General features: G+C 42.7%; 1 protein-coding gene across 3 annotated transcripts in view; it reads right to left on the minus strand.

Annotated features, from left to right (window-relative positions):
* LOC121289895 (protein bicaudal C homolog 1-like) overlaps positions 1 to 26,596 on the minus strand; it is a 314,358-nt gene that overhangs the window by 41,478 nt on the left and 246,284 nt on the right. For all 3 annotated transcript variants that reach the window (XM_041209847.1, XM_041209845.1, XM_041209846.1), the window contains exons 4-10: positions 23,600 to 23,679; positions 22,655 to 22,813; positions 21,101 to 21,154; positions 18,636 to 18,830; positions 16,512 to 16,763; positions 13,782 to 13,913; positions 5,566 to 5,755 (exon numbers count right to left, since the gene is read on the minus strand). In XM_041209847.1, coding sequence (XP_041065781.1) covers positions 5,566 to 5,755; positions 13,782 to 13,913; positions 16,512 to 16,763; positions 18,636 to 18,830; positions 21,101 to 21,154; positions 22,655 to 22,813; positions 23,600 to 23,679 — 1,062 coding nt within the window. The remainder of the gene's footprint in view (positions 1 to 5,565; positions 5,756 to 13,781; positions 13,914 to 16,511; positions 16,764 to 18,635; positions 18,831 to 21,100; positions 21,155 to 22,654; positions 22,814 to 23,599; positions 23,680 to 26,596) is intronic.

Genomic DNA, 26,596 nt, shown 5'->3' on the forward strand with positions numbered 1-26,596 from the left:
GGGAACCAAGGGCCTAGTGAGATGGAGGAATCAAAAGAAATTAGTATTATTAAAACAATAGTGCTGGAGAAATTAATGGGACTGAGGCTGATAAATCCCCAGGCCCGATAATCTACATCCCAGGTTACTAAAGGAGGTGGCCATGGAAATAGTGGGTGCAATGGTTGTCATCTTCCAAAATTCTGTAGATTCTGGAACAGTCCCGGTGGATTAGAGGGTGGGAAATGTAACCAATCCATTATTTAAAAAAGGGGGAGAAAACAGCGAATTACAGACTGGTTAGCCTAACATCAGTGGTAGGGAAAATGCTAGAGTCTATTCTAAAGCATGTGATAACAGTACACTTAGAAAATATCAACGGGATTAGATAACGTCAACATGGATTTATGAAAATGAAATCATGTTTGACAATCCTACTGGAGTTCCTTGAGTAAGTAACTAGCAGAACAGATAAGGACGAACTAGTGGATGTAATGTATTTGAATTTTCAGCAAGCTTTTGATGAAGTCCCAAATAAGAGGTTAGTGTGTAAGATTAAAGCACATGGGATTGGGGGTAATATATTGGCATGGATTGAGAATTGGTTGGCAGAAAGGAAACAGAGAGTAGGAATAAATGGGTCTTTTTTGGAGTGGCAGGCAGTGACTAGTGGAGTACCACAGGGATCAGTGCTTGGGCCCCAGCTATTCACAATGTATATCAATGATTTGGATGAGGGAACCAAATGTAATATTTCCAAGTCTGATGACAGCACAAAACTTGGTGGGAATGTGAGCGATGAAGAAAATGTTAAGAGGCTTCAAGATGACTTAGACAGGTTGAGTGAGTGGGCAAATACATGGCAGATGCAGTATAACGTGGATAAGTGTGAAGTTATCCACTTAGGTAGGAATAACAGAATGGCAGAGTATTATTTAAATGGTGATAGATTGGGAAACGTTGACCTATAAGAAATGTTGTAGGGCCTAGAAATGTTGATGTACAAAGGGACCTGGTGACATTGTACAGCAATGATTAAAAGCCAGCATGCAGGTTGAGCAAGCAGTTAAGAAGGCAAATGGTATGTTGGCCTTTATTGTGAGAGGACTTGAGTACAGGAGCACAGATAGCTTACTGCAGCTGTACAGGGCCTTGGTGAGACCACACCTGGAGTAGTGTGCGCAGTTTTGATCTCCTTACCTAAGAAAGGAAAAACTTGCCATGGAGGGAGCGCAGCAAAGGTTCACCAGACTGATTCCTGGGATGGCAGGATTGTCACATGAGGAGAGATTGTTCCAACTACCTCTGTAAACTACCTCCTTGACAAAGCCTTTGGTTAAGGAGTACCTTAAAGGAGGAGAGAAAGGTAAAGAGGAGGAGAGGCGTAGGAAGGGAATTCCAGAGTTTAGGGCCTAGACATTTTCAACATGCCTCAAAAAGATCAAGGAGGCTAACCAACTTCTGAATCTGTTATTTATTAGATCATCATCATACAAGTTGTCCTCAAGTTTAGTTCTGATAATATATTCCTTGGGCTGAATCTTACCTATGTTGGGCGGGCTGGGCACAAAGCCGATCACCACCCGCGATCGACTGCGCGTCAACATTTTACATGGGTGGGCCAATTAAGGCCTGCCCAGCATAATACGCGTTCTGTAGCGCTCAGTGCTACCTGTGTGGGCGGGGGAAGGAGGGAGAGCCTGGGCCTGCGATCTTTTGCGCTGCCACAGGGAGGCTGAATAGACAATAAAAGTTTTTTAAAATTCAAGTAAAAAATTATTTGAACATGTCCCCTCATGTGACAGTGTCACATGAGCTGGGACATGTTTGTTAAGTTCACCAAAATTATTTACTAATTTTATAAAACCTTCAGGAAACCTCATCCCGCCCATGGATGAGGTTTCTGGAAAACGCGAAGGCCACTTGGGCTCTTAGCCTGCCCGCCAACCTTAAGGTTAGACGGGCAGCAGTGTTAATGATGTAAATTATTTTCTTAATGGACTTAATAGGCCTTTGACCGTTCGGTGGGCACGCAGCCACCTCCGGCGCATGCCCACCGAATGCAATGTCGAAATGACGCGCGATGCCGTCAGGACGCACGCCCGACATTGTCTCGCGGCATTTTACACGGTGGCATGTCAAGCCCACCCCTGCACACCGAAGGCAAAATTCTGGCCCTTACTTCGATCTGAATTGACACAAAACTAAAGACTTTGCAGCTTCAGTTTATTCAGCAAGTGATTTCCACATTCCCATATTTTAAACCCAGTGGGGAACTGCCTAGTGACCATCAGTACATCTCAAATCTCATCCCTTGTCGCTCTCAGTATTTCATTCATTCTATGCCTTCACTCATCCCTGGCACTTCATGTGCCTGTTTTTGCCTCTTTAGGTCTTGCATCTTTATTGGTGTCATAATTCTTAATCCTAATTGGATTATCATTGAATATGTACAGTGTGTTAGTTGGCCTATCTGCAGTGAGTGATGGGAGTGAACAGTGCTGGTGCAAGAGCCCTGGGTGTGTCACAATGAGTTAATAGTTATGTCACGAGTAAGTGCTTTGCGTCATGATGTAACAGTGACATCAGCAGGTCATGTGCTAGAGACTCTGCAGAGAAGGTGGAATTGTCTGTACAAAACAAAGAATTACTTACCTTCTAGCCCTGTATGTAGTGTGAATGAAGTAGTTTTGAAGTAACCTACCCAAGTAAAACCCGAGTTACTCGTGAATAGAGGAAAACCTTCCCAGTACAGTACAAGACAAACCACAAAACATTAGGAGAACCTTCAGCCTTTGTGCCCAATAACATTATCTTTTGAAAATGAAAGTTGTGCATTATGAATAAAAATTCTGCATTTATAATTACAGGTTTATTTTATATGGAAGAGGAGAATATTATGATATTGATTAGCTCACATGATGTAATATTATTTGCTCCTGCAACAGTTACTAGATGATTTTATGCGCAATTTACACAATCAATAACCATTACGACACAGTGAGCTAGATTAAATTATATTCTTTGACATTATTTACCGGCTCAAATTTTGGAATAGTCATGTAGCTGTACAAATTTGCACAACTGTAACATGAACAGAATGAGGAATATAATATGGAATTTTGGGAGTGACTTGCATGGAAATCTATATGTATATCAGTCCATTCGAATGTATATCAATAGATCGAGACCTTTCATTTTCACTGCTGAAGCCTGTTTTTTCACTTAATTAGATTCATGAATAGTTCCTTTAGTTTTTTGCCATTGTTATGATTTCAGCTGATGTTACTACTGGACCAGCCAAATCCCAGAGGAAACCGGCTTGGTAGATACTATTTTTTTTTTAAAAATACGTGGAGAATGGCTACTGAGCAGAGTCACAGGAATCAGCTGATAAACTTTCAACAAAAGAATTAAACATTTATTAAACCAGAAAAGATGGAATATATTATAATGCTCCTTCACCCACAACTATACTTTCATAGACATATACAGATTTGTAAGGATAACATAAGTTACAAAAGCTATCTTATACTCTAATATTCACAGTAAGTACCCAGTCCATGTGAACCACTAGACGACCAGGGGTCAGACACACCACTCTCTGAAACCAAGTGACAGGTACCACCCCAAACAGATGCTAGGATCTCTCATCAACACTCCCCAGATGCTTATCACACTGTAGCCAACTGGTCTCACTGATTCCGCCTTTCATGCGAGGGTTCCAATCTCCACTCTCCAAGAGCTCATCCTGAAATCTTCTCCCAAACTGACGCTTTCTCTTAGGCACCTTCCACAAGGGTCCACCTCTAGAGTTTCAAACTGTCCTTCTGATGTTCCTCCCCCCTGGATGGCCACATACATTTACGTTTTTTTCCACACACTCTCACTGACTCAGCTGTGCCACCAGAACACCACTGCTTCACATGCCCATAATGAAGACCTACAGACCATCAGTTGTTTTCTTGGACCTTCTTGCTTCGCGCTTATATCGTTTTAAATCTGTGTCCTGCAGTTTCTCCCTTTAAACTTAAAAGGCTTGGAGCCTTCCTCTCTGCTTCTTACTTTCACTTCCACAGAACAGGGCCATTTCCAGGTTCCCGTCCTTGTCCTTTGACTAGACTGTCCCATTGGGACCTTTCCTTTTTGTCTCACTCCTTGGTTTTGAGACCTTCCAATTCTTTTGGGAAATATATCCTCTCTGCAGGGCCCTCTCTCAGTATCCAGTCTCTCTGGAATCCTGGCTTCAGCTTCAGTTTGGGACTTGCTATCTGTCCCTCTCCTGTCCAGTCTCTCTGGCAGCACCTTCCAACTGAACTCAAAATGCTGTTGGTTTTAGTTTTTTTTGTCTGTGAGTGTGTAGGTGGGGCCTCCCTCACTGGACCCCTGTTACTAGGGAACAGCAGAGTTTTTTTCCTGCTCGTTTGCTTTAACTCTCCTTCAAGAGTTGTAAAAATCTCATTAGAAATGCAGGTATACAAACAGAGCTTCAGACCTGCCGTCTCCACTCAAAAATGAAACTAGATCCCTGGTTTCACCTTTTAACCCACAAATAGAAAAAATATATAAATTGAACTTAAACTTAAAGATATACCTTGTTCCTACCACACATAAATACGGATATAACTTACTCAAACTATCTCTATTTCCTAACACTATCCGCCCACCCCCCCCACCCCCCAACCCCCCACCACAAAATTTGCCACTCTAGGTGGCTGCTTAGTTTGCCCAGTGGTTGCACCGGCACTGGGAGTGAAACTGTTTTATATTCTTCCTCACATTCAGCCACATTAGCATCTTTGACTGACTGCACCCTTACCTTCATATCTTCTTTATCCCAGGTAATGTCCAGGAGATGAGTTTCCATCTCCCTTCCATCATGGAGTATTTATTTAAAAAAAGTTAAAATGTAACATAATATTGATAGAATATAGTGAGGTAATGGCCTCCAATCCAGAGACTGTACTGAATGGCCCCCTCCTGTGCTATGAGTCTGTGATTCTGTGTGTACTCCGATTTCCAAATTACATTTACTTTTTATTCTTTCATGCCCATCCCTAATTGAACTGAGCGGCTTGCTAGGCCACTTCAGAGGACAGTAAACGTCAACCACATAACTGTGGATCTGGAGTCACATGCATATTTCCTTCCCTGAAGGAATGAGTGAACCAGGTGGGCTCTTACAACAATTGATGATGATCATCATTACTGGGACTAGATTTATACTCCAAATGTGTTAATTGAAATTAAATTCCACCAGATGCCATGGTGGGATTTGAACCCATGCCTTCAGAACAGTAGCCTGGATTGCTGGTCCAGTGACATTACCACTATGCCACCATCTCCCTCTGATTCAACATTACTTAACTGCCAACAACCTACCCCCCCACCCCCCCAACCTCCCCCACCTCCGGCCCCCACACCGCGCCCCCCCCACCACACCACACCCCCCCAAAACAATTTCAAACAGATCATAAAACTATTTGAAGAATCTAGAAATCTTTCATTGATATAGATTAGGACTCAGTAAGGTAGCAGTTCAAGTGTTGCATTAGTCCTGCAAAGTGTATAAAAATACCTGCATACCTAATCCAGCGAGGCCGAGTCCAGCTGAAGCCAGGATATCGAGTCCATGACAGGAGAGGCCTATTGGACAGGTAACTGCTGATGGTGCATTTGTTGTCAGAGCAACACCACTGTTTTCCAAACCCAGTAGACATTTTCTTGCTTCATACATATTCGCAGCATTTCTTTCCACACTTTTCACAATCACTGACTGACAAGAGAGATCAAATTTATACCATCTTAAAACAGGATTCTGGATTTTTAATATTCAAACAAATAAGCACAATTAAGTTGTAATTGGCATATGTGCAGTCCATGATACCACAGATAAAAGGAGACAAGTTCACATGTTTCAGCCAAGACCAATGAAACACATCTTGAGAGGAGGGAGGGGATTTGAAACATAAGTGAAGCTGAAGATATTTTCTGACAGAAGACTTAGAAAATATCAACGGGATTTGACAAAGTGAACACAGATTTATGAAAGGGAAGTCATGTTTGACAATCCTACTGGTGTTCTTTGAAGACATAATTAGCAGAATAGATAAGGGAGAACCGGTGGATATGGTGTATTTGGATTTTTAAAAAGCTTTTGAAAAAGTCCCAAAGAGGTTAGTGTGCAAAATTGAAGCACATGGAATTGGCAGTAATATATTGGCATAGATTGAGAATTAAAAATAAAAACAAAAAAACTGCGGATGCTGGAAATCCAAAACAAAAACAGAATTACCTGGAAAAACTCAGCAGGTCTGGCAGCATCGGCGGAGAAGAAAACAGTTGACGTTTCGAGTCCTCATGACCCTTCGACAGAACTTGAGCTCGAGTCCAAGAAAGAGTTGAAATATAAGCTGGTTTAAGGTGTGTGTGTGGGGGGGCGGAGAGAGAGAGAGAGAGAGAGAGAGAGGTGGGGGGGTGGGGTGGGTTGTGGTTGTAGGGACAAACAAGCAGTGATAGAAGCAGATCATCAAAAGATGTCAACAACAATGGTACAAAAGAACACATAGGTGTTAAAGTTAAAGTTGGTGATATTATCTAAACGAATGTGCTAATTAAGAATGGACGGTAGGGCACTCAAGGTATAGCTCTAGTGGGGGTGTTTTTTTTTAATTTTTTTTTTAAATAATGGAAATAGGTGGGAAAAGGAAAATCTTTATAATTTATTGGAAAAAAAAGGAAGGGGGAAACAGAAAGGGGGTGGGGATGGGGGAGGGAGCTCACGACCTAAAGTTGTTGAATTCAATATTCAGTCCGGAAGGCTGTAAAGTGCCTAGTCAGAAGATGAGGTGTTGTTCCTCCAGTTTGCGTTGGGCTTCACTGGAACAATGCAGCAAGCCAAGGACAGACATGTGGGCAAGAGAGCAGGGTGGAGTGTTAAAATGGCAAGCGACAGGGAGGTTTGGGTCATTCTTGCGGACAGACCGCAGGTGTTCTGCAAAGCGGTCGCCCAGTTTAGGTTTGGTCTCTCCAATGTAGAGGAGACCACATTGGGAGCAACGAATGCAGTAGACTAAGTTGGGGGAAATGCAAGTGAAATGCTGCTTCACTTGAAAGGAGTGTTTGGGTCCTTGGACGGTGAGGAGAGAGGAAGCGAAGGGGCAGGTGTTGCATCTTTTGCGTGGGCATGGAGTGGTGCCATAGGAGGGGGTTGAGGAGTAGGGGGTGATGGAGGAGTGGACCAGGGTGTCCCGGAGGGAACGATCCCTACGGAATGCCGATAGGGGGGGTGAAGGGAAGATGTGTTTGGTGGTGGCATCATGCTGGAGTTGGCGGAAATGGCGGAGGATGATCCTTTGAATGCGGAGGCTGGTGGGGTGATAAGTGAGGACAAGGGGGACCCTATCATGTTTCTGGGAGGGAGGAGAAGGCGTGAGGGCGGATGCACAGGAGATGGGCCGGACACGGTTGAGGGCCCTGTCAATGACCGTGGGTGGAAAACCTCGGTTAAGGAAGAAGGAGGACATGTCAGAGGAACTGTTTTTGAAGGTAGCATCATCGGAACAGATGCGACGGAGGCGAAGGAACTGAGAATGGGATGGAGTCCTTACAGGAAGCGGGGTGTGAGGAGCTGTAGTCGAGACAGCTGTGGGAGTCGGTGGGTTTGTAATGGATATTGGTGGACAGTCTATCACCAGAGATTGAGACAGAGAGGTCAAGGAAGGGAAGGGAAGTGTCAGAGATGGACCACGTGAAAATGATGGAGGGGTGGAGATTGGAAGCAAAATTAATAAATTTTTCCAAGTCCTGACGAGAGCATGAAGCGGCACCGAAGTAATCATCAATGTACCGGAGAAAGAGTTGTGGAAGGGGGCCAGAGTAGGACTGGAACAAGGAATGTTCCACATATCCCATAAAGAGACAGGCATAGCTGGGGCCCATGCGGGTACCCATAGCCACACCTTTTATTTGGAGGAAGTGAGAGGAGTTGAAGGAGAAATTGTTCAGCGTGAGAACAAGTTCAGCCAGACGGAGGAGAGTAGTGGTGGATGGGGATTGTTCGGGCCTCTGTTCGAGGAAGAAGCTAAGGGCCCTCAGACCATCCTGGTGGGGGATGGAGGTGTAGAGGGATTGGACGTCCATGGTGAAGAGGAAGCGGTTGGGGCCAGGGAACTGGAAATTGTTGATGCGACGTAATGTGTCAGAGGAATCACGGATGTAGGTGGGAAGGGACTGGACAAGGGGAGAGAGAAGGGAGTCAAGATAACGAGAAATGAGTTCTGTGGGGCAGGAGCAAGCTGAGACGATCGGTCTACCGGGGCAGTTCTGTTTGTGGATTTTGGGTAGGAGATAGAAGCGGGCCGTCCGAGGTTGGGCGACTATCAGGTTGGAAGCTGTGGGAGGGAGATCCCCAGAGGAGATGAGGTCAGTGACAGTCCTGGAAACAATGGCTTGATGTTCAGTGGTGGGGTCATGGTCCAGGGAGAGGTAGGAGGAAGTGTCTGCGAGTTGACTAGGCACTTTACAGCCTTCCGGACTGAATACTGAATTCAACAACTTTAGGTCGTGAGCTCCCTCCCCCATCCCCACCCCCTTTCTGTTTCCCCCTTCCTTTTTTTTCCAATAAATTATAAAGATTTTCCTTTTCCCACCTATTTCCATTATTTAAAAAAATAAATAAAAAAAAATTTAAAAAACACCCCCACTAGAGCTATACCTTGAGTGCCCTACCAACCATTCTTAATTAGCACATTCGTTTAGATAATATCACCAACTTTAACACCTATGTGTTCTTTTGTACCATTGTTGTTGACATCTTTTGATGATCTGCTTCTATCACTGCTTGTTTGTCCCTACAACCACAACCCACCCCACCCCCCCACCTCTCTCTCTCTCTCTCTCTCTCCGCCCCCCCACACACACACCTTAAACCAGCTTATATTTCAACTCTTTCTTGGACTCGAGCTCAAGTTCTGTCGAAGGGTCATGAGGACTCGAAACGTCAACTCTTTTCTTCTCCGCCGATGCTGCCAGACTTGCTGAGTTTTTCCAGGTAATTCTGTAGATTGAGAATTGGTTGGCAGACAGGAAACAGAGAGTAGGAATAGTGGGTCTTTTTTGGAGTGGTAGGCAGTGACTAGTGGGGTACCACAGGGACCAGTGCTTTGGCTCCAGCTATTCACAATATATATCAATGATCTGAATGAGGGAACCAAATGTAATATTTCCAAATTTGCTGATGACTCAAAACTTGGTGAGAATATGAGCGATGGGGACTTTATTAAGATACTTCAGGCTGATTTAGAGAGGTTCAGTGAGTGGGCAAATACATGGGAGATGCAGTATAACATGGATAAGTGTAAAGTTATTCAATTAGGTAAGAAAAACAATGGCAGATTGTTATTTCAATGATGATAGATTGGCAGATTGTTATTTCAATGATGATAGATTGGGAAATGTTGATGTACAAAGGGACCCTGGGTGTCCTTGTATACCAATCGCTGAAAGCAAGCATGCAGGTGCAGCAAGCAGTTAAGGGAAATGGTATGCTGGCCTTCATTGTGAGAGGATTTGAGTACAGGAGCAAGGATGTCTTACTCAAGCTGTACAGGGCCTTGGTGAGATCACATCTGGAGTATTGTGTGCAGTTTTGGTCTCCTTACCCAAGAAAGGATATACTTGCCTTAGAGGAAGTGCAGCAAAGGTTCACCAGGCTGATTCACCAGGATTGTCGTATGAGGAGAGATTGGGTAGACTAGGCTGGTATTCACTGGAGTTTAGAAGCATGAGAGGTTTCTCATTGAATGTATAAAATTCTGACAGGGCTGGACAGACTGGATGCAGGGATGATGTTTCCTCTGGCTGGGGGTCTAGAACAAGGGGTCACAGTCTCAGGATACGGGGTAGGCCATTTAGGACTGAGATGAGGAGAAACCTCTTCACTCAGAGGGTGGTGGCCCTGTGGAATTCTCTACCACAGAGGCCTGTGGAGGCCAAGTCACTGAATATATTTAAGAAGGAAATAGATTTCTGGATTCTAAAGGCATCAAGGGGTATGGGGAGAGTGCAGCAGTACAGAGTTGAGATTGATGATCAGCCATGATCATATTGAATGGTGGAGGAGACTCAAAGGGCCAAGTGACTTACTATTTTCTACATTTCTATCACTGCTCCATTGAAAGTATAAAAAGCACGGCCAATAGATGGAATAAATGAAAGCAAAATTCTGCTGTAGCTAGAAAGCTGAAATAAAAACAGAAAATGCTGGAAATACTCAACAGGTCTGGCAGCATCTTTGAAGAGAGAAACAGAGTTAATGTTTCGAGTCCAATACGTCTCTTCTTTGGAACAGACTCTTCCGAAGAAGAGCCATACTGGACTTGAAATGTTAACTCTGTTTTTCTCTCCACAGATGCTGCTGAGCTTGGCCACCAGTTGTACTTGAGATTGAAACATGGTGCTTGGCACTAGGACATTGGGAAGGCCTAAAGAGAGAGATGGGTTTTTAATCCTGAAATCGATTAATGAAAAGACATAAAACAAATTATCTGCTCATTTATGCAAACAAAATATATATGCTAGCATATGAAAGATGTACTTGGTAAAACAATTCCTAATTATTATTTGAATAAGTGAAAGCCCCAACTGGCTTATATTTTGATGTTGAGACAGAAATGAGTCACTGATTCTAGCAAAACAGACAAGTATTTGTCAGCCATGTCTAGCAACAGTTGGAAAATTAATTTCCTGATCAGAAACCACAGAGATTGTATTCCACTGAGCCACCAGATTTGTCTTTGTAGGTACACAAGAGTATATATCGATATGTGAGATACAAACCTCAAAGTAAACACACCCACGCACATAATTCTTCTGCCATGACCATTTGAGAAGGGGCACAACATGTAAAGGGCTTGCTTGAAGTTGCAACCATGTAGAATTTCCAGCTCTGCAACCCTTTGGAAAGATGTGCTAGCAAAGTGGGTTCTCTTTCTGTCACATATCATGTGAACTATACATGTGCGCAATGTAAAACCAGCAGACTGTGATAAGCTTCCTTGAGTGAAAAATGTTTGTCTTATTACATTAAGTATATGCTACTGGGAATTGGTAACAAGAGGCCATCCTCATAAAAACAGCCACCAAAAGACTGAATGTGGAGGTTGGAACAAATTTCTTTGTGCAAACAGTTTTTGAGCATAGAATGCTTGACTACAGGAAGCACCTGAGGTACAGACCATTGTACATTTTAAAGAAAAAGTGGATAAATTTTCAAAGCTGGTGAAGATGCAAGACTATTAGGAAAGAGAATATTCTGGCAAAGTGCAGACATTGACATGATGGGCCAAGTGTCCTCCTCCTGTGCTTTATTTGGTGCCAGATTATTATAAGGACACTCATTGTTAGTATCACATCAAAGTTTTATGTATATGCAAAACACTGGAATATGGTTTCATGTGTGATTTAAGCAAGAATACATCGAAAAAGCTCATTCTCAGTGAAAAATCTGCTTCAAATCTTCTTCTACTTCTTGGTTTTTAAAAAAAATTCATTCTCAGGCTGTGAATGTCGCTGGCAAGACCAGCATTTATTGGCCGTGTCTACTTACCCTTCAGAAGGTGATGGTGAGTCACCTTGCTAGGCTATTTCAGTGGAATTTGGAGTCACATATAGACCAGTCTTAGTAAGGATGGCAGATTTCCTTCCCTAAAGGACATCACTAATCCAGATCAGCTTCTATGGACTCCAGCAGTTTCTAACTTTTCATTCCACATTTATTTAATTCAGTGAATTTAAACTTCTGGCTATCATTGGTGGGATTTGAACTCAGGCCTCCAATGATGAATCCAGACCTCTGGATTACTAGTCCAGTTACAAATTCATCAGCTAGGCTGAGAATTTTGAAAAAACATGCCCTGGATTGTGTGCAAACTAGAGAAGGTTTTTTTTTTAATAACCTCTGCTCTAAAAAGGTATAACATAAAAACATGGTAAACAGTAATCTCTATCACCAACTATATAAACATCCTTTACAGATTTCCAAGCAAGATACATCCTTCCCTCTCATAGGAACAGCAGCGAGCTATTTAACCCATTGAACCTGTTCTGGCATTCAATGAAATTATGGCTGATATGCAATCTAGCCTCATATACTCACCTTTGCCTCATGCCCCTTAATACCTTTGGTCAAAAAAACTATCAATCTCAGTTTTAAAATTAATTGATCTAGCATCAATTGCCATTTGTGGAAGAGCGTTCCAAACTTCTACAAGCTTTGCATGAAGAAATGTTTCATAATTTCACTCCTAAAAATGTCTGGTTCTAATTTTTACACTATGTCCCGTAGTCAGACTCTCCAACTGACAGAAATAGTTCTCCCAATTTGTTCCACTTAATATTTTGAAACCTTTGATCATATCACTCCCTTGACCCTCTAAATTCCAGGAAATGCGACTCGTCACATAAAGCTGTGCTTTCAAAGCTCGAATTTTTTGAGTCAGACACTAACTGAAAGAGGAATTGAATCTTCAGGTTTCTAGGAAAACTAAGATTGAAAATGAAACAGAAACTTCAGGTTTCCTGGGAAACGGACACTGGCTGAAACCAGGTAAAAGACACAGGGCCATCTGAACTTCAGGTCATTCAGTGGTGCAATTGGAAAAAGGTGAACATGAAGGCAGGATCCAGGAGCAGAGATAAAGGAAAAGTAAAGTTATCGCTGCTGCTTCAGTTATTTTAAAAAGGGACTAATTGACCAGCCCTGGCCAAACAGTGCACAGCATTGTTACTGAGGATTCGAATAAAGGCTTTTCTGGTAAATCACGTCATCAAGACTGTCATGAGCAGAGCTGAGGAGGTCCTGCAGAAGTACACCATTTTGGAGAAGACTGTGCCTATGGAACTTCAGGTTAATTGGGAACTGCTGTTGGATGAGAATCGGTACATAAGTCCTTGAAGGAGCTAGAATTCTACCTGCAGTTATCCAGTAGTCAGACATAGGTAAGGATATCTTTAGCATCCCCTTTTTAATCTCCTCCTGCATCCAAGACACTCTTCCAAAATTGAAATCAGAATGTCACACAGCCCAGAGGTTTGAAAGTTCCTCAATCTACATGGAAACAGCATGGACATTTGCTCTCACACTATTTGTGCAATTCTTCCATCATTTACAGAGAAATCAGGAATATGCCAAGTGAATCCCAGGGAGGAATGTTTGAGTATTGATACCAACTCCAACAGTTGTTACAAACAAGACTATGTACAAGAATTCATAAATACTCTAAATACGCTCCACCGCCCTTGGATCACTTTTGGTCACTTGTTCCTGTACCTCAGAAAGGATATGTTTAGCCTTGGTGCAGCAGAGAATAATACCAGGTCTAAAATGGTTATATTATGAGGACAGGTTACAGGGACTTTGTTCTATAGAGTACAGCAGATTAAGGGTGAACTAAGGAAGGTGCTTAAGGTAATTAAACAATCTGATAGAGTAGTTAGAGGGGAAACTATTTCCTCTGGTGGAGGAGTCCAGAACAAGGGGCAGAACATTAAAATTAGAGCTAGGCCAATCAAGGATGATGTCAGAAAGCACTTCTTCACAGAAAAGGTAATGGAAATTTAACTGAATGCTGGAAGATACTTGAGGGGCTGAATGGTGTACTCTGGTTTCTGTTATTTTTATTCACTTGAAGCTTTGCTCTTGACTTTTTTCCTTCCTGTACAGTTATTTGAACTTTATTAGATCAGATTAGTAAAGCAAACATGAACTTGGTAAAGAGAGAACGTTCAGCAGTATTCCATACCTTACTGGGCTGTTTAGGCTTTGGCTTGATGCTAATGAAGACATCCAACTGCTCCATTAACTGAGTAATCCGCTGTGGCTCGACTTCAATATCTTCCTTCATATCAAACATCAACACAAGAGGGAGACAACCCTGGAGTACAGAATTAGCAAAAGGTTAAGTGCACAGAAACTGCATCAAGCCTTCATCTCCATTGGGTAAAACCATTACGGAAAAGAAGAAATCTAATCAGAGTTAAGTTTCAAAGTTTGGACACACTCTTACTCGAGTACAATGCTGCACATCGCTTGAGTGCAGTTTCATGAAACATTGCTTTGCTTTACTTCAACAGCAAACATCCATTTAGAACAATTTGTATTTGTATAATGCCTTTAACAGTAACAAAAAATCCTAAGGCACTTCAGAGGAGCATCATCAAACAAGATTTGACATTGAACCATGTAAGGAGATATTTGGGAAAAGCTTGGTCAAAAAGGTCGGAATATCTTAAAGGTGTGAAGTTGAGCAATTTATGAAGGGAATTCTGGAGCTTGGGACCTGGGCAACAGAAAGCACTGCCACCAACCATGGAGCAATTAAAATCAGGGATGCTCAAGAGGCCAGTATTGGAGGAATGTAGAGATTTTGAAGGATTATACATCAACTGAAAACAGTACTACTTCTCACATGCACACTGATGACAGCCAGCTCCACCTAACCGGCACCTCGCTCAGCCTGGCCACTATTTCCAAGTGATCAGATTTGCTTGTCCAGCGTTCAGTGCTGCATGAACAGAAATTTCCAATTCAATGTTGGGAAAACCAAAGCCACTGACTTCAGGCTGCACTCCAAACTCCATTTCTTAGCTACCGACTCCATCCCTCTCCCTGTCAGCAGTTTGAGATTAAGCCAGTATGTTTGCAACCTAATATGACCCATATTTTCCCCTTCCTCAGCTCATCAGCTGCTGAAACCCTCATTAATACCTTTGTTACCTCTAGACTTGATTTTTTTCAACTCGCTCCTAGCTGGCCTCCCGCATTTAACCCTCCGTAAACCCGAGCCCATCTAAAACTTTGTTACCCACGTTCTTACATGCACCAAGTCCTGTTCATCACTAACCCAAGCTGGCTCCCAATTAAGCAATGCCTCAATTTTTAAATTCTCATGCTTTTTAAATCCTTCCATGGCCTTATTGCTCCCTGTATCTGTGAACTCCTCTGGAATTACCTCCCTAGGCCTCTCTGCCTCTCTTTACTCCTTTAAGATGCTCCTTAAAATCTACTTCCTTGATCAATCTTTTGAGAATCTGCCTTAATACTGCCTGATGTGCCAAATTTTGCTTTACAACATTCCTGTGAAGCAGCTTGGGACATATTACTCCATTAAAGGTGCTGTCTGAGTTGTACTCCCGTCAAGTCCAACATAGCCTTCCTGAGTTGCAGTACCCAGAGCTGAACAGAGTTACTCTAAATAGGGTCTAGCTTTATATACTTGTAATATAACTTCAATCCCTTTGCATTCCAAACCTTTTAAATTTCCTTTTGTACCTGTCCAGGAGCTTTTGGTGATTGTGTAATGGGTGGATCTTCCAAAATTGTCATATTACCACTAAGGTGGAAGGAGTGAATATTCCCCTCATAGCTCATTAATCTTAATTGACAAATCAATTTGCATAGGGGTGTTGTAGTAATTACAGTTTTAGTGTGTAATGTACCTTTAAGAATAATACTTGCTAAGGAAGATCACATGAACTGTAGTAACCAATAGAAGAGTAGCACGGGCTACCTCAGCATTCAGTGTAGAGATGGAGTTGGAGTTGAATGCACACGTGTAGTTGCTGCTGCGTATATTGTAAATCAAATTAATGTTTCTACCCAACAAGTGTCTGCAGATCAACTCTATCATTAATAGTACAACTTGGCCACCCTAGAACAGATGTCATGAGTCTTGAAAATGTACACAAGGCTTAATCACGTGATTAAGCTTCAATCAACATCAAAAGGAAAATATAAGGAATTCACAGAAAAACACATCTTAAACATCTATTTCCTTTCAGGGCAAGTTCATCCAATTAGTGAATTTCAAGAAAAGTGTCTTATTACAGTTAGGGACAATTGCTATGATGCTACTACAGTCTAGTAAGGTATTCATTATCCTGTTTATGGGCTATGCATGTGGTACCACAGATCCTCTTGGGCCCACATTATTATTAACTTGAATCTCTCAAGCTGCTGGAAGAAAAATTGGACGGCACTCCATTCCAAGTTGCCATGGTGACTAAGTGGCTTTCTGAACGACTTTGGAGGGCACTAAGAGTCAACCAGTCACGTGTAGGCCAGACTGGGTAATGACGCCAGGTTTCTCCTTAAATACATTAATGAACTAATTCAGTTTTAACTATAATCCAGGTTTAGTGGTAATTTTTATGGTGCCAAATTACCAAACTTATTGAATGAAGCTTCACAATTTGCCATTTTGGAATTTGAACACGTGATGTTTGGAACTTTAATATAATACTCAAATTTTACAACATAAAAATATCCATATTTACGTGTTTGCATGGCTCAGACACAAATAGTTTCCAACTACCTTTTCAATGTTTACTGTGGCGATCATGTAGCAAAGCCATCCATCAAATTTAAAAGGCATTTCCTCATCATATAGAAAAAAGCTTCTAGCAAAATTAACCATCAGCGATTCGACAAAATGACCTACTTATAGAATATGTATGAGAAAATTAATGCATACCATGAGGTATTGTCTAGCTAGACAGACAGACTCGATGGTGCCCTGGAGGTAGACTGTGGACTTCTTCTGGGGATTGCTGGGGTCAGGAAAATGGATCTGGGCTCCAGCTCGCTGCATTATGTGTTTAATGTTATTGCCGTTGCGACCCATCATGAAGAGATGGTGTTGAGGTGCAATGTCTAGTTGGGTGCTGACAGGGATGGCACTGCCCAGACTGCCAGCCAGATGTTCCAGGAGCATGGCAGTCCCTTCCTGGAATGAGAACAGGCAGTTTACATTTGACACATTGTGTTCTGAACAAAGGAATTCACCCACAAGCCGGTCTCTTCACTAATTCTGGTGGACCATATGTCCACAGAACTAACAGTAACATTTACAGGTCATTCAGCCCAACTGTTCCATGCCAGCACTGATGTTCACACACAAGACTCCTTTCACCCTGCTGCATCCTGTCAGTGTGTCTTTCTATTTCCTTTTTCATGTGCTTATGCAGCTTCCCCTTAAATGTATCTGTGCTATTTGCCTCAACTACTTCCTGTAGCAGCAAGTTCCACGTTATTACAACCACCTGGGGAAAAGTTTCTCCTGAATTCCCTATTGGGTTTATTGGTGACTATCTTCTATTTATGGCACTAGTTCTGTTCTCTCCACGCCCCCCATCTATAAATCTACTCTATCAAATTCCTTCATAATTTTAAAGAACTCTATTGGATCACTTCACAGTCTTCTCATTGCTAGAGAAAAGAGTCTCGGCCTGTCCAATCTTTCCTGATAAATAGAACTTCTTAGTTCTGGTATCAAACTTTGCAAATATGCCTTCTCCAGTGGCTTTTTAAAAATTAAATACAGGAAAATCTCTGATATCCGGCAAGTTCCTGGAATGGGAAGTGTAGGTTAATCAAATATGCTGGTTAACTGAGATGTAAGGTGATTCCCACGTTTTCACCCAATGAGAAATCTCCAGGATGATGACATGGGTATTGAGCTTTCGTGAGAGATGTGTGAACAAGTGAATCGACTGAGTGGCACTGAGGGGAGGTGGTGCTGCAGAGGAGTGGGAGGCTGAGACTGGAGCAAACAGGTTGCCCACTGATTACTATTTACCTGCGAGCTTCACATGTCCAATCAAGAAACAGACCCCACCCCAGAATTCCAGCTAATAGAGAATTCCGGTTGGTAGAGTGCCAGATAACAGAAACTTTATTGTATATGGAAGCAAGAACATGTGGACAGTACCCTATTTACGTCTGGTATTTCTGTGTCGATTTTACTTTACTGTCGATTTAGTGCAGCACACCAAGGCTGGAGCACAAGCTGGTAGTCAAGCGGTGTATTAGAGCTTTTCATTTATCACTGGTTAGGCCTCAGCTGCAGTGTTGTGTCCAATTTTGGGCACTACACTTTGGGAAGGATGCCAAGTCCTTGGAGAGGGTGCAAAGGAGATTTATTCGAACGATACTAGGAGGGACTTCAGCTAAGTGGAAAGATTAAAGAAGCCAGGATTGTTCTCCTCAGAGGACAGAAAATTACAGGGAGATTTGTTAGAAGTGTTCAGAAAACTAAATAGGGAGAAACTGTTTCGAGTGGCAAGAAGGGCTGGTAACCAGAGAAAACAGATTTAAGATAATTGGTGAAAGAACTGGGAGGCTGGAAGAGATGCGAGATTTTTTTTAAAAATGTAGTAAGTTGTCATGATCATGTCATGCCTGAAAGGGCAATGGTAGCATGTTCAACAATAACTTTCAAACAGGAATTGGATAAATATACCAAAAAGAAACATTTGCAGAGTTATGGGCAAAAAATAGGGAGGGTGGGACAGTAAGACACACAATGGGCCGAATGGCCTCCTTCTGTGCTGTAAAGTTCTATTATTCAGTCAACGTTTTAACCTGGTCAATAAGGGAAGTTGTTTTATTAATCTTAAATGTGTTTATAATCTACTGAATTGAAGATAAAATCAGTGGCCATGATTTTATGGCCCCCTTTGGTGTCTCTCCCCCCCCCCGGCGGATGTGGTGAGCCATTTAAATCTCCATTCAGTTCAGTGGAACCGTAATGTCCCGCCAGGTGGGAGGGGCAGTAAAATCCTGGCCCGTACCTTTACGATGCTGAGACTGCTCTCACCTTGACTGCTGCAGCATTGTTCTGAGACCCTCGGATAATGACTGTGGCACCATACATTCGTGACCGCTGTTTGAAGGAAATGGAGATGTTATAGGTTTGGGATAGGTGCTGGATCGTGGGCGAGTTGGGGTCTGGAATTGGCTGTAAAATGCCAGCGATGGGCAAATCGAACATCATCACCAGGGGGAGCAGCTCCTAGGTGGCAGAACATTGAACAGTTACTAAACAATAACCGATAAATCATAGAACAACACATGCTATAGATTCAGAACTATTGCTCACTACCTCTCATTACATAACCAAACGGCTGCGAAGGGTCAACTATTTAGTCAAGTACTTGTTTACAAAAAAAAGTGTTACATGCAGTAAAAATAAAGTTTTATTCATTATTAAATCTCAGTTCGTGCATAAAGATGCAACTTACTTTAAAAAGTTAAATAATTAAATGATTCTTCCCAGGCTTCACGACTTACTTTAAAGTAGTTATAGAATCACAGAATTATTACAGGAGGAGGACATTCAGCCTGTTGTATCTCTGCTGTTTCTCCAAAGGAGTAATTTACTTAGTGCCACTTCCACAGCCTTCTCCCTGTAGCCCTGCACATTCTTCCTTTTCAGATAATAACCCAATTCCCTCTTAAATAGCTCAATTGAACCTGCCTCCACCATGATCTTCTGTGAATTTCTGAATTTTATTTGCTTCAAATAAATTACTTGATGTAATTTTTATACCATACCACAAGACTGCATGAGCTCTCAGTTTTTATACTGTGCCTCTCACAGTGTGAAAATGGGAGTGTTTATCTTGTTTCCTGCACGTTGAAACACACAGCTCAGGAGATGACCATTTGGTCCATCGTACCTGTGCTGGCTCTTAGAAAGAGCAAACCAATTAGTCCCACTAATCCCGCTCTTTCCCCATTACCATTTTTTCCTTTTCAAGGGAAGAGTGGAAACTTTAATACCACCTCACATCTAGGGCACAGTGCCCATCTCTTCTGTATTGCTGAATGTCATTGGCAGAGGGAATACTGAGCTTGTGCAGCCAATGGGCTGTTACTGAGGTAACAACACTCATACTTTCCCACACAGTTAAAAGGTGACGAGCAGCTCATTTCTTGTTTCAAAAATAATTTGAAATTCTGGCTTGAGTTGTGGACTTCCTGAATGTTGGGTAAGTGGAGTGGCCCTGTCAGAAAATACAGGTGCCAGTTTTACATTTCTACCCATGCCAGTGTATGGGGATGCCCACAGCCAGCAGCAACATCTTGTGCAAATGACTGGCTCACCACGGGAAATCGTCCCAAACGTCTTTTGCAATCACTTTCAGATAACTGTTAACTCTGGTCCCAAATATTCGGGGGCTACTATGGCTCCCTATTTAGAAATATTTTTTTAAAGTCATCTTGAGGATAGCAATCAGCCACTTCCATGAACAAAAGTGTTGACATGTTAATAGACAACAAATCGACCTTCCCCACAGACTGTAGCATCAATGTGTGTTATGTGCTCTCTACACACTATTCAATTTTAACAAAAAAAGAAATGTAGTTTGTTTTAAATTCAAATGTTCATCTTTTAAACTCTCTTTATGAAGCATTTCTGTTCCAAGTGCTACCATCTGATCACCAAACACTCCTGTCGCTTGAAAGATCTGTGAGCTTATAGGTAACGAAAGCACAGAATTGGCTCTGTACGAGTCCAAAGGCAGGATTTTGAGTCTGGCAGGTGCCCATGATCGGTGGGCCAGGGAGCAGCCAGAGAACAGACCCCCAACCGCGATTGGCCCCCAGCCATGATTTCACGCTAGCTGGCCAATTAACGGCTCCAAGCTACTGGGGTAGGGGGCCGGAGGAGGGTCATCGCTGGAGTTAGTGCATGCTCAGAGGAGCCCGGAATGAAAGCTCCCCGGAAGCAGAGAGCTGCCTCAGGGAGCTGAGAATTAAATGCAAAAAAAAAAAGATTTTTAAAATCAGGAAAAAAATCCCATGCATCAGAATCAGCCACCAGGACAAATGGATGATGAAAATTCTGTCCAAACATTTTTATCTTGTTTTTGATTAACTTTGGAAACCTCATCCTGCCCTTGGATGAGGTTTCCTCAAAAAGACAAAGGCTGCCTGGCTGATTTGGCGACCTACCAACCATAACGTTGGATGGGCCGTGAAAAATCGCCTTCAATTACTACTTTAATGGCCTCAATGGGCCTCTTAATTGTCAGAAGGCGTGCTGCCGACTCTTGCATGTGCAAATATCACGTGAGTGCACGATGACGTCAGGACGCTTGCCCGGCGTTATTGCGTGCTATTTTATACTTGAGCATGTCGGGCGTGCATCTGCACACCGAGCGAAAAATTCTGCCCCAAGCGTTCTTATATCAGCAACTGTGGAGGATTCTGTCACTGACAACGGAACTTCATGTATCACCAAAACCACGCAACTGTAAACTCAGGTTAGAAACTTACTCTAATACGACCTCGGGCTGCTTCTACACCATATGGCTGTCCTGCTATGGAGACCTGTTAATCAAAGCAGATCCATTGCAATCAATTAGAAATGTGATTTTCAAACATTTCTGTTGTAGAAACTCCCTTCAAGTAATGGTCCATGCCTGGGTACTCTCTTCAGGACATATCCTTGGGAACTCCCAAAAAATAATGAAACATTCCTGTGGATCCTCCCCACCCTCAGTACCAGCCCCTGCCCCAGCTTCAAGGGAGGTGCTTTCTCAACACTTCAAAAACCACCATCACCCACTCAACTTAAATCAATGCTAATGTTGCAGAATCTATTTTTCTTCAATAAATTAAGGAAGAATATGCTCGGAAAATAGAGAAAATCCAATGAACACATGGAGCCTGTAGAACTCCCTCACAGACCTCGAGAATATTTGGAAACAATTTAGAATTTCCATCTCTATCTCATCCACAAAGCACAAAAGCTCTGTCCAACTCACACCAATTTCCATTCACCTATGAACAAATCATTCGATTTTCTTTACAGATCAATGATTCATTGTTGAAGCAGTTCTGACTAATAATCATAGATCTGAAATATCGAAGGGTCTGAGGAAGGGTCATGGGGGCCTGTAACATTAACCCTACCTTCCTGTCTTCACAGATGCTCTCCAAATTCCTGAGTACTTCAGCATTTTCTCTTTTTATTTTAGATTTCCAGCATCGGCAGTATTTTGGGGTTTTTTTGAGTTTCTCATTGCTGAAATTCACCTGAATGTTGATGTGAGCCTGTAATCCTTCCTACTGTTTCTAAAGATTAGGTCACCCAATTATTGGTTCAAGGGTATGACTAGTCACCCATAACTCCAGATGAGCCACCTACATCAAGCCCAAGCTTTATTAACGCAATCTCCAAATACTAAATCCGTGTTTTGTTACAGTATCAATTAAGGTTCTTCTAAACCAGTTTAGTAAACTCTGCCATGTGCTGTTTATTTAACGAGGTTGAAGAGTTTGCATGCACTGTTTTCAATTCCACCTGTACCCTGGTTCTCACCAAAGCCACCACAGTAGGCATGGATCCAGACAATTCAGTGACATCATCCTTTTGGAGAAATGAAGGAATTTTTATAGGTTCTCGAGCTCATCAAATGCTCTTGGCAATATAGTGAATGAAGGCTTACCAGGTAAACACAGCGAACTTACATTGGACCACGGCTGCAGGGTTTAATGCAGAACTATGGGTCAAACTTGTCAGGATGATTCACTGTAACACTTAAAGCTATGACAGATTGTTTTGCCCTTTCCATCAAATGGAACATTTGGTGCCAACTTGGCAGCAGTAACCATGTCATTCTCTAGTTTAAGCCAATAAGCAGTAAAGAGGGTGAAGACACCAATGGCGGTTTTATCTACTGACTTCAATCATAAGGAGCTGGACTTACAGGTGACGGTTGGGCTGTAGGAGGGGCCTGGCATTGGGTTGAACCCAGGAGAGGTCAACAAATAGACAACCGATCCAACGTAGTGCAGCAGCCATGATGTCCGAAGTCCGGAAATTACCTGATTGCTTTTCTCTGTCTGGTTGTTCCTGTTGGAGTCGGGGAAGTGAATGTGACAGCCCGTCTCCTCCATTACTTTTTTGATGTTGTTTCCTCCTTTGCCAATTACATGGGAGTGTTCTGTATGTGACACGTCCATCTTCAAAGTCACCCGATTACTCTAATTCAAAGGGTAAGAGGAAACACAAATGTCATTGGATGGTTCCTTCTATCTATCCTGATCACTTCACCAATTTCTTTAAATTTTTTCAATAAAGAACGCTCTCGAATTATAAGCATCACTTTGATTCAACAATGCTTTATTGTTCAAATGAGAAAATGGGATATCAGGTTGCATGGCCCTGGACTGGGATTACTGGTTATTAAGACAGTGCTTTCTTTAATTAGTTCAACAGCAATCGTTCTGACCCCGTGATATGCTTCCAGTTCGGGTTAAAGTCCATGGGGTCCAAGTTTCCTCAGAGGGGTGCTGAACAAACAACTGTAACCGTGGATGGACACAGGCTGAGAATCACTCTGCCAGAGGTGACACTATAGCAGAGGGGAAGAGTTTCAGTTATTTGGAGAGATCAGGGAAGCTGGGACTATTCTAACAGAATGGAAGGTTCCTCTGTCCCTCTGAGAGAGAGTGAGAGAGAGAGAGGGAGAGGGGGAGTGAGAGGGAGTGAGAAAGAGAGGGAGAGAGAGAGAGGGGGGAGTGAGAGGGAGTGACAAAGAGACGGAGAGAGAGAGAGAGTGATAGAGAGCAGGAATGAGAGAGAGCTGAAAGGAAAGAGACAGAACGAGGAAAGATTTCTAACTGGTGCACAAGTGGCAGTGAAGGCATGAGCATAATTATGAAGTGTGTATTATTGATCTCACTACACTGATCTATCGCAGTAACTAAACAGACAATGCACATTGATAATACACACGGCAGCTGGTGAACTGTGATGCTGCGTCTTACTTTTGTGTCTAGGACGGACATGATCTTTTCTTTCGCTTCCTTCACATTTTCTTTCTTTCCGCCAACTTTAATGTGGGGATCTGTACAAAAAAAAAGGGAAAAACCAAACATGAGAAACATACCACCTGTGTCTTAACTGAAGTGTGGGAGCCACAGAACCAAAAAAGATTCTAATCCAAGAACCATCAGATGGGAGAGACTTCTGATGAGTAGCCAACAGCCAGAAGAACACCATCGGACATGGGGAGAGTGCTTTGGTTGGGTCAAGAGCAGTTGGGCACACAACGTGAATTTTATAATGTCCTTCATGTACAGTTGGAAAAGAAAACAGAAAATGCTGGAGAATCTCAGCAGTTCAGGCAGCCTCTGTGAAATGAGTACCAGAGCTAACCTTTCAGGCCGATAACCTTTTGCAAAATGAAGGCTAGAGAGGTACCAGGTTTCAAGGAGATTTTTACATAAGGCAATCGAAGATAGAAAGTGTTTCACGATTGAATTTCAGAGACACAACTCATATACCTGAAAGCTTTGTCGTTACTGGTGGAGTAGTGGGGGAGGGGTGGAATATGCCAGAGGCTGAAACCCAATGACAGGGCTTCAAGCCAGAAATGTTGTGGGGAAGAGGGAGAGCAGCAAATATTTGGAGCAATTTGGAAACCAAAACTGTAAAAGCCGAGTTCAGTTTGAAGATGATAAGTTCCGTGCAGATGGGTGAAAGATGAACTGGACTTGGTGCAGGGCCATGGTGTCAGAGGGAGAGTTAACGTCTCAGGTCATTGAGCTGAAATATTAACTTTGTTTCTCTCTCCATTGATGCTGCCCAACCTGCTGAGTACTTCCAGCATTTTCCGTTTTTATTTGAAATTTTCAGCATCCAGAGTATTTTTGCTTTTGAGCCTTGGCATTGGAATTGTGAACTGGCTGGAGTTAGTGTTATGGGGTTATAACCCCTGAGGGTTATGGAGGGGCAGGCAGGAAAGTGGAATTGAGGCCACAGTCAAATCAGCCACAATATTGTCAAATGCAGAGCTGGCTCGAGGGGCTGAATGGCCTACTCCTGATCCTAATTCTTGTGTTCTTATGTCTCGGTGGGGGGAGGGGGAGATGCAGCTGGCAAAGAAGATGCTGTTGAAATGAAAGCCTTGGGGTGTGCATTTAAAGGAGTGGTGACAGAGGTATGGGAAGGACAGGTGATGTTGTAGAGATGGCCTTGATGATCAGTAGGATATGATGTGAACTCAGGGCCAAACAGTACCGTACCTACCCGAGGTTAAGGATTAGCTGGCACAGCCTGAGGGAAAAACCTGGAAATTATAGTCATCTGTGTGGGGGCTGGAGACAACCCATTCAGCCTCTCCAGCAAGAGCAAATTTTGTCTTATCCATGAGGCTTAGCCTAACTGAACAGAGTTGATCGTTGAATCAAGCTTGGGTGGAAATGTAAAGGTGGGTGTTATGCGTCTGTATTTGGAAGCTGACTCCAGAAGTGCAGATGCCTTATAGGGGGGCAGTATATAAACAAGAAAAAGGAGGTAATCAAAAAAGATTTCCTCTAGGTGCACCAGAGTTTAGTGTACATGGGGTGGGGGGGGGTGCAAGAGGCCTCTGCTAGGGAACAGCCAGCTATGTTGAGATCAGGAGGCATGCAAGAGAGTACAGCACCTAGAAGTACCCCATCAAGGACCATGGAGAACTTGAGTGTAACAAACACTGCAAAGAGACCAAGAAGAACCAAGAGATTCGGAAAGCAGTTTTGGTAGACCTGGGCATACAGTTAGTTGGTGGTAAGGTATTCAAAGACTTTGAATGGCTTGATGGTTGGAGGGGGCAGGGTTGGAGGGTGAGGGGTTGATTCAGGTTATGATGGCAAGGGGTGGGGGGGTGATGAATTGTGCTGGGATCCACATATGGTGTCAGCAAATCACTGGAACAGCGAAAGGCACCCGAGTGATCAGTACTCTCGAGTAGTGAACAGTGATATAGTTTGATGCTGGGGAGGAGTTAGGGAATAGTGTGAATTTTCATTGACACTATTTACGCTCAAGCTGGGAGAATATTTGTCAAAGTCTGAGACACAGGAGTGTGATATAATTCCTGAAAGACTTCCCAAAAGCAGGCCTTGTCTAACATGTCTTCTACTCAGAAACAGCAGAATCTCCAAATGACAACTTTGGGGTCTTAATAATTGTCTTAAGTTATCAGATACCAAACCTGCCTTGTTCTCAGATATACACTGTTTAACCACAGGCTAGTTTGCAACCTTCTGCTTGCTCATTATTTACAAGAGTGATGACAGCAAATTTCAGACAGTAAGAAATATAAATGGACGACTGCAGGAAAGAAACCAAAGCAATTTTCAAATTTCTTCTTCAGCTTGACTATTGCGGAAAAGATTAACTCAGGAAATCTACCTGTTTTTGGTGAGTAAATCTTCCAAACTGCCAATTTCCAAAGAGGCCCCAAATGTCTTGGTCCCATGGTCAAACCAATTCAACTGAATGCAATAAAAACAGAGAATGCTGGAAAAACTCAGCAGGTCTGACAGCATCTGTGGAGAGAGAAACGCAGCTAACGTTTCAAGTCCATGAGACTCCTCTTCAGAGTCATATGACTCTGGAGAGTCACATGGACTCGAACCGTTAGCTGCGTTTCTATCTCCACAGATGCTGTCAGACCTGCTGAGTTTTTCCAGCCTTTTCTGTTTTTATTTCAGATTTCCAGCATCTACCATATTTTGCTTTTATCAACTGAATGAAACTTGCAAGCCATGTTGCATTAAATCACGCTCTATCTACATGGCAATACAGTACACTGGGAAGACATAAATGTTTCTGGCATCTGGTACATCGCTATCCAATACAAATTGCTGACTAGGAATTGCAAATCCAATTTTCCCAGGGACCCCAGAAGACCAGCACATCGCCAAGGTAACATTTTGCACAAGATTCTTTTGTTGCTAGAGTATGGGCCAGTTTAATGAAACTATCGCTCATCTGTA

This window comes from Carcharodon carcharias, chromosome 17, assembly GCF_017639515.1.
Source record: "Carcharodon carcharias isolate sCarCar2 chromosome 17, sCarCar2.pri, whole genome shotgun sequence".
NCBI lineage: Eukaryota > Metazoa > Chordata > Chondrichthyes > Lamniformes > Lamnidae > Carcharodon > Carcharodon carcharias.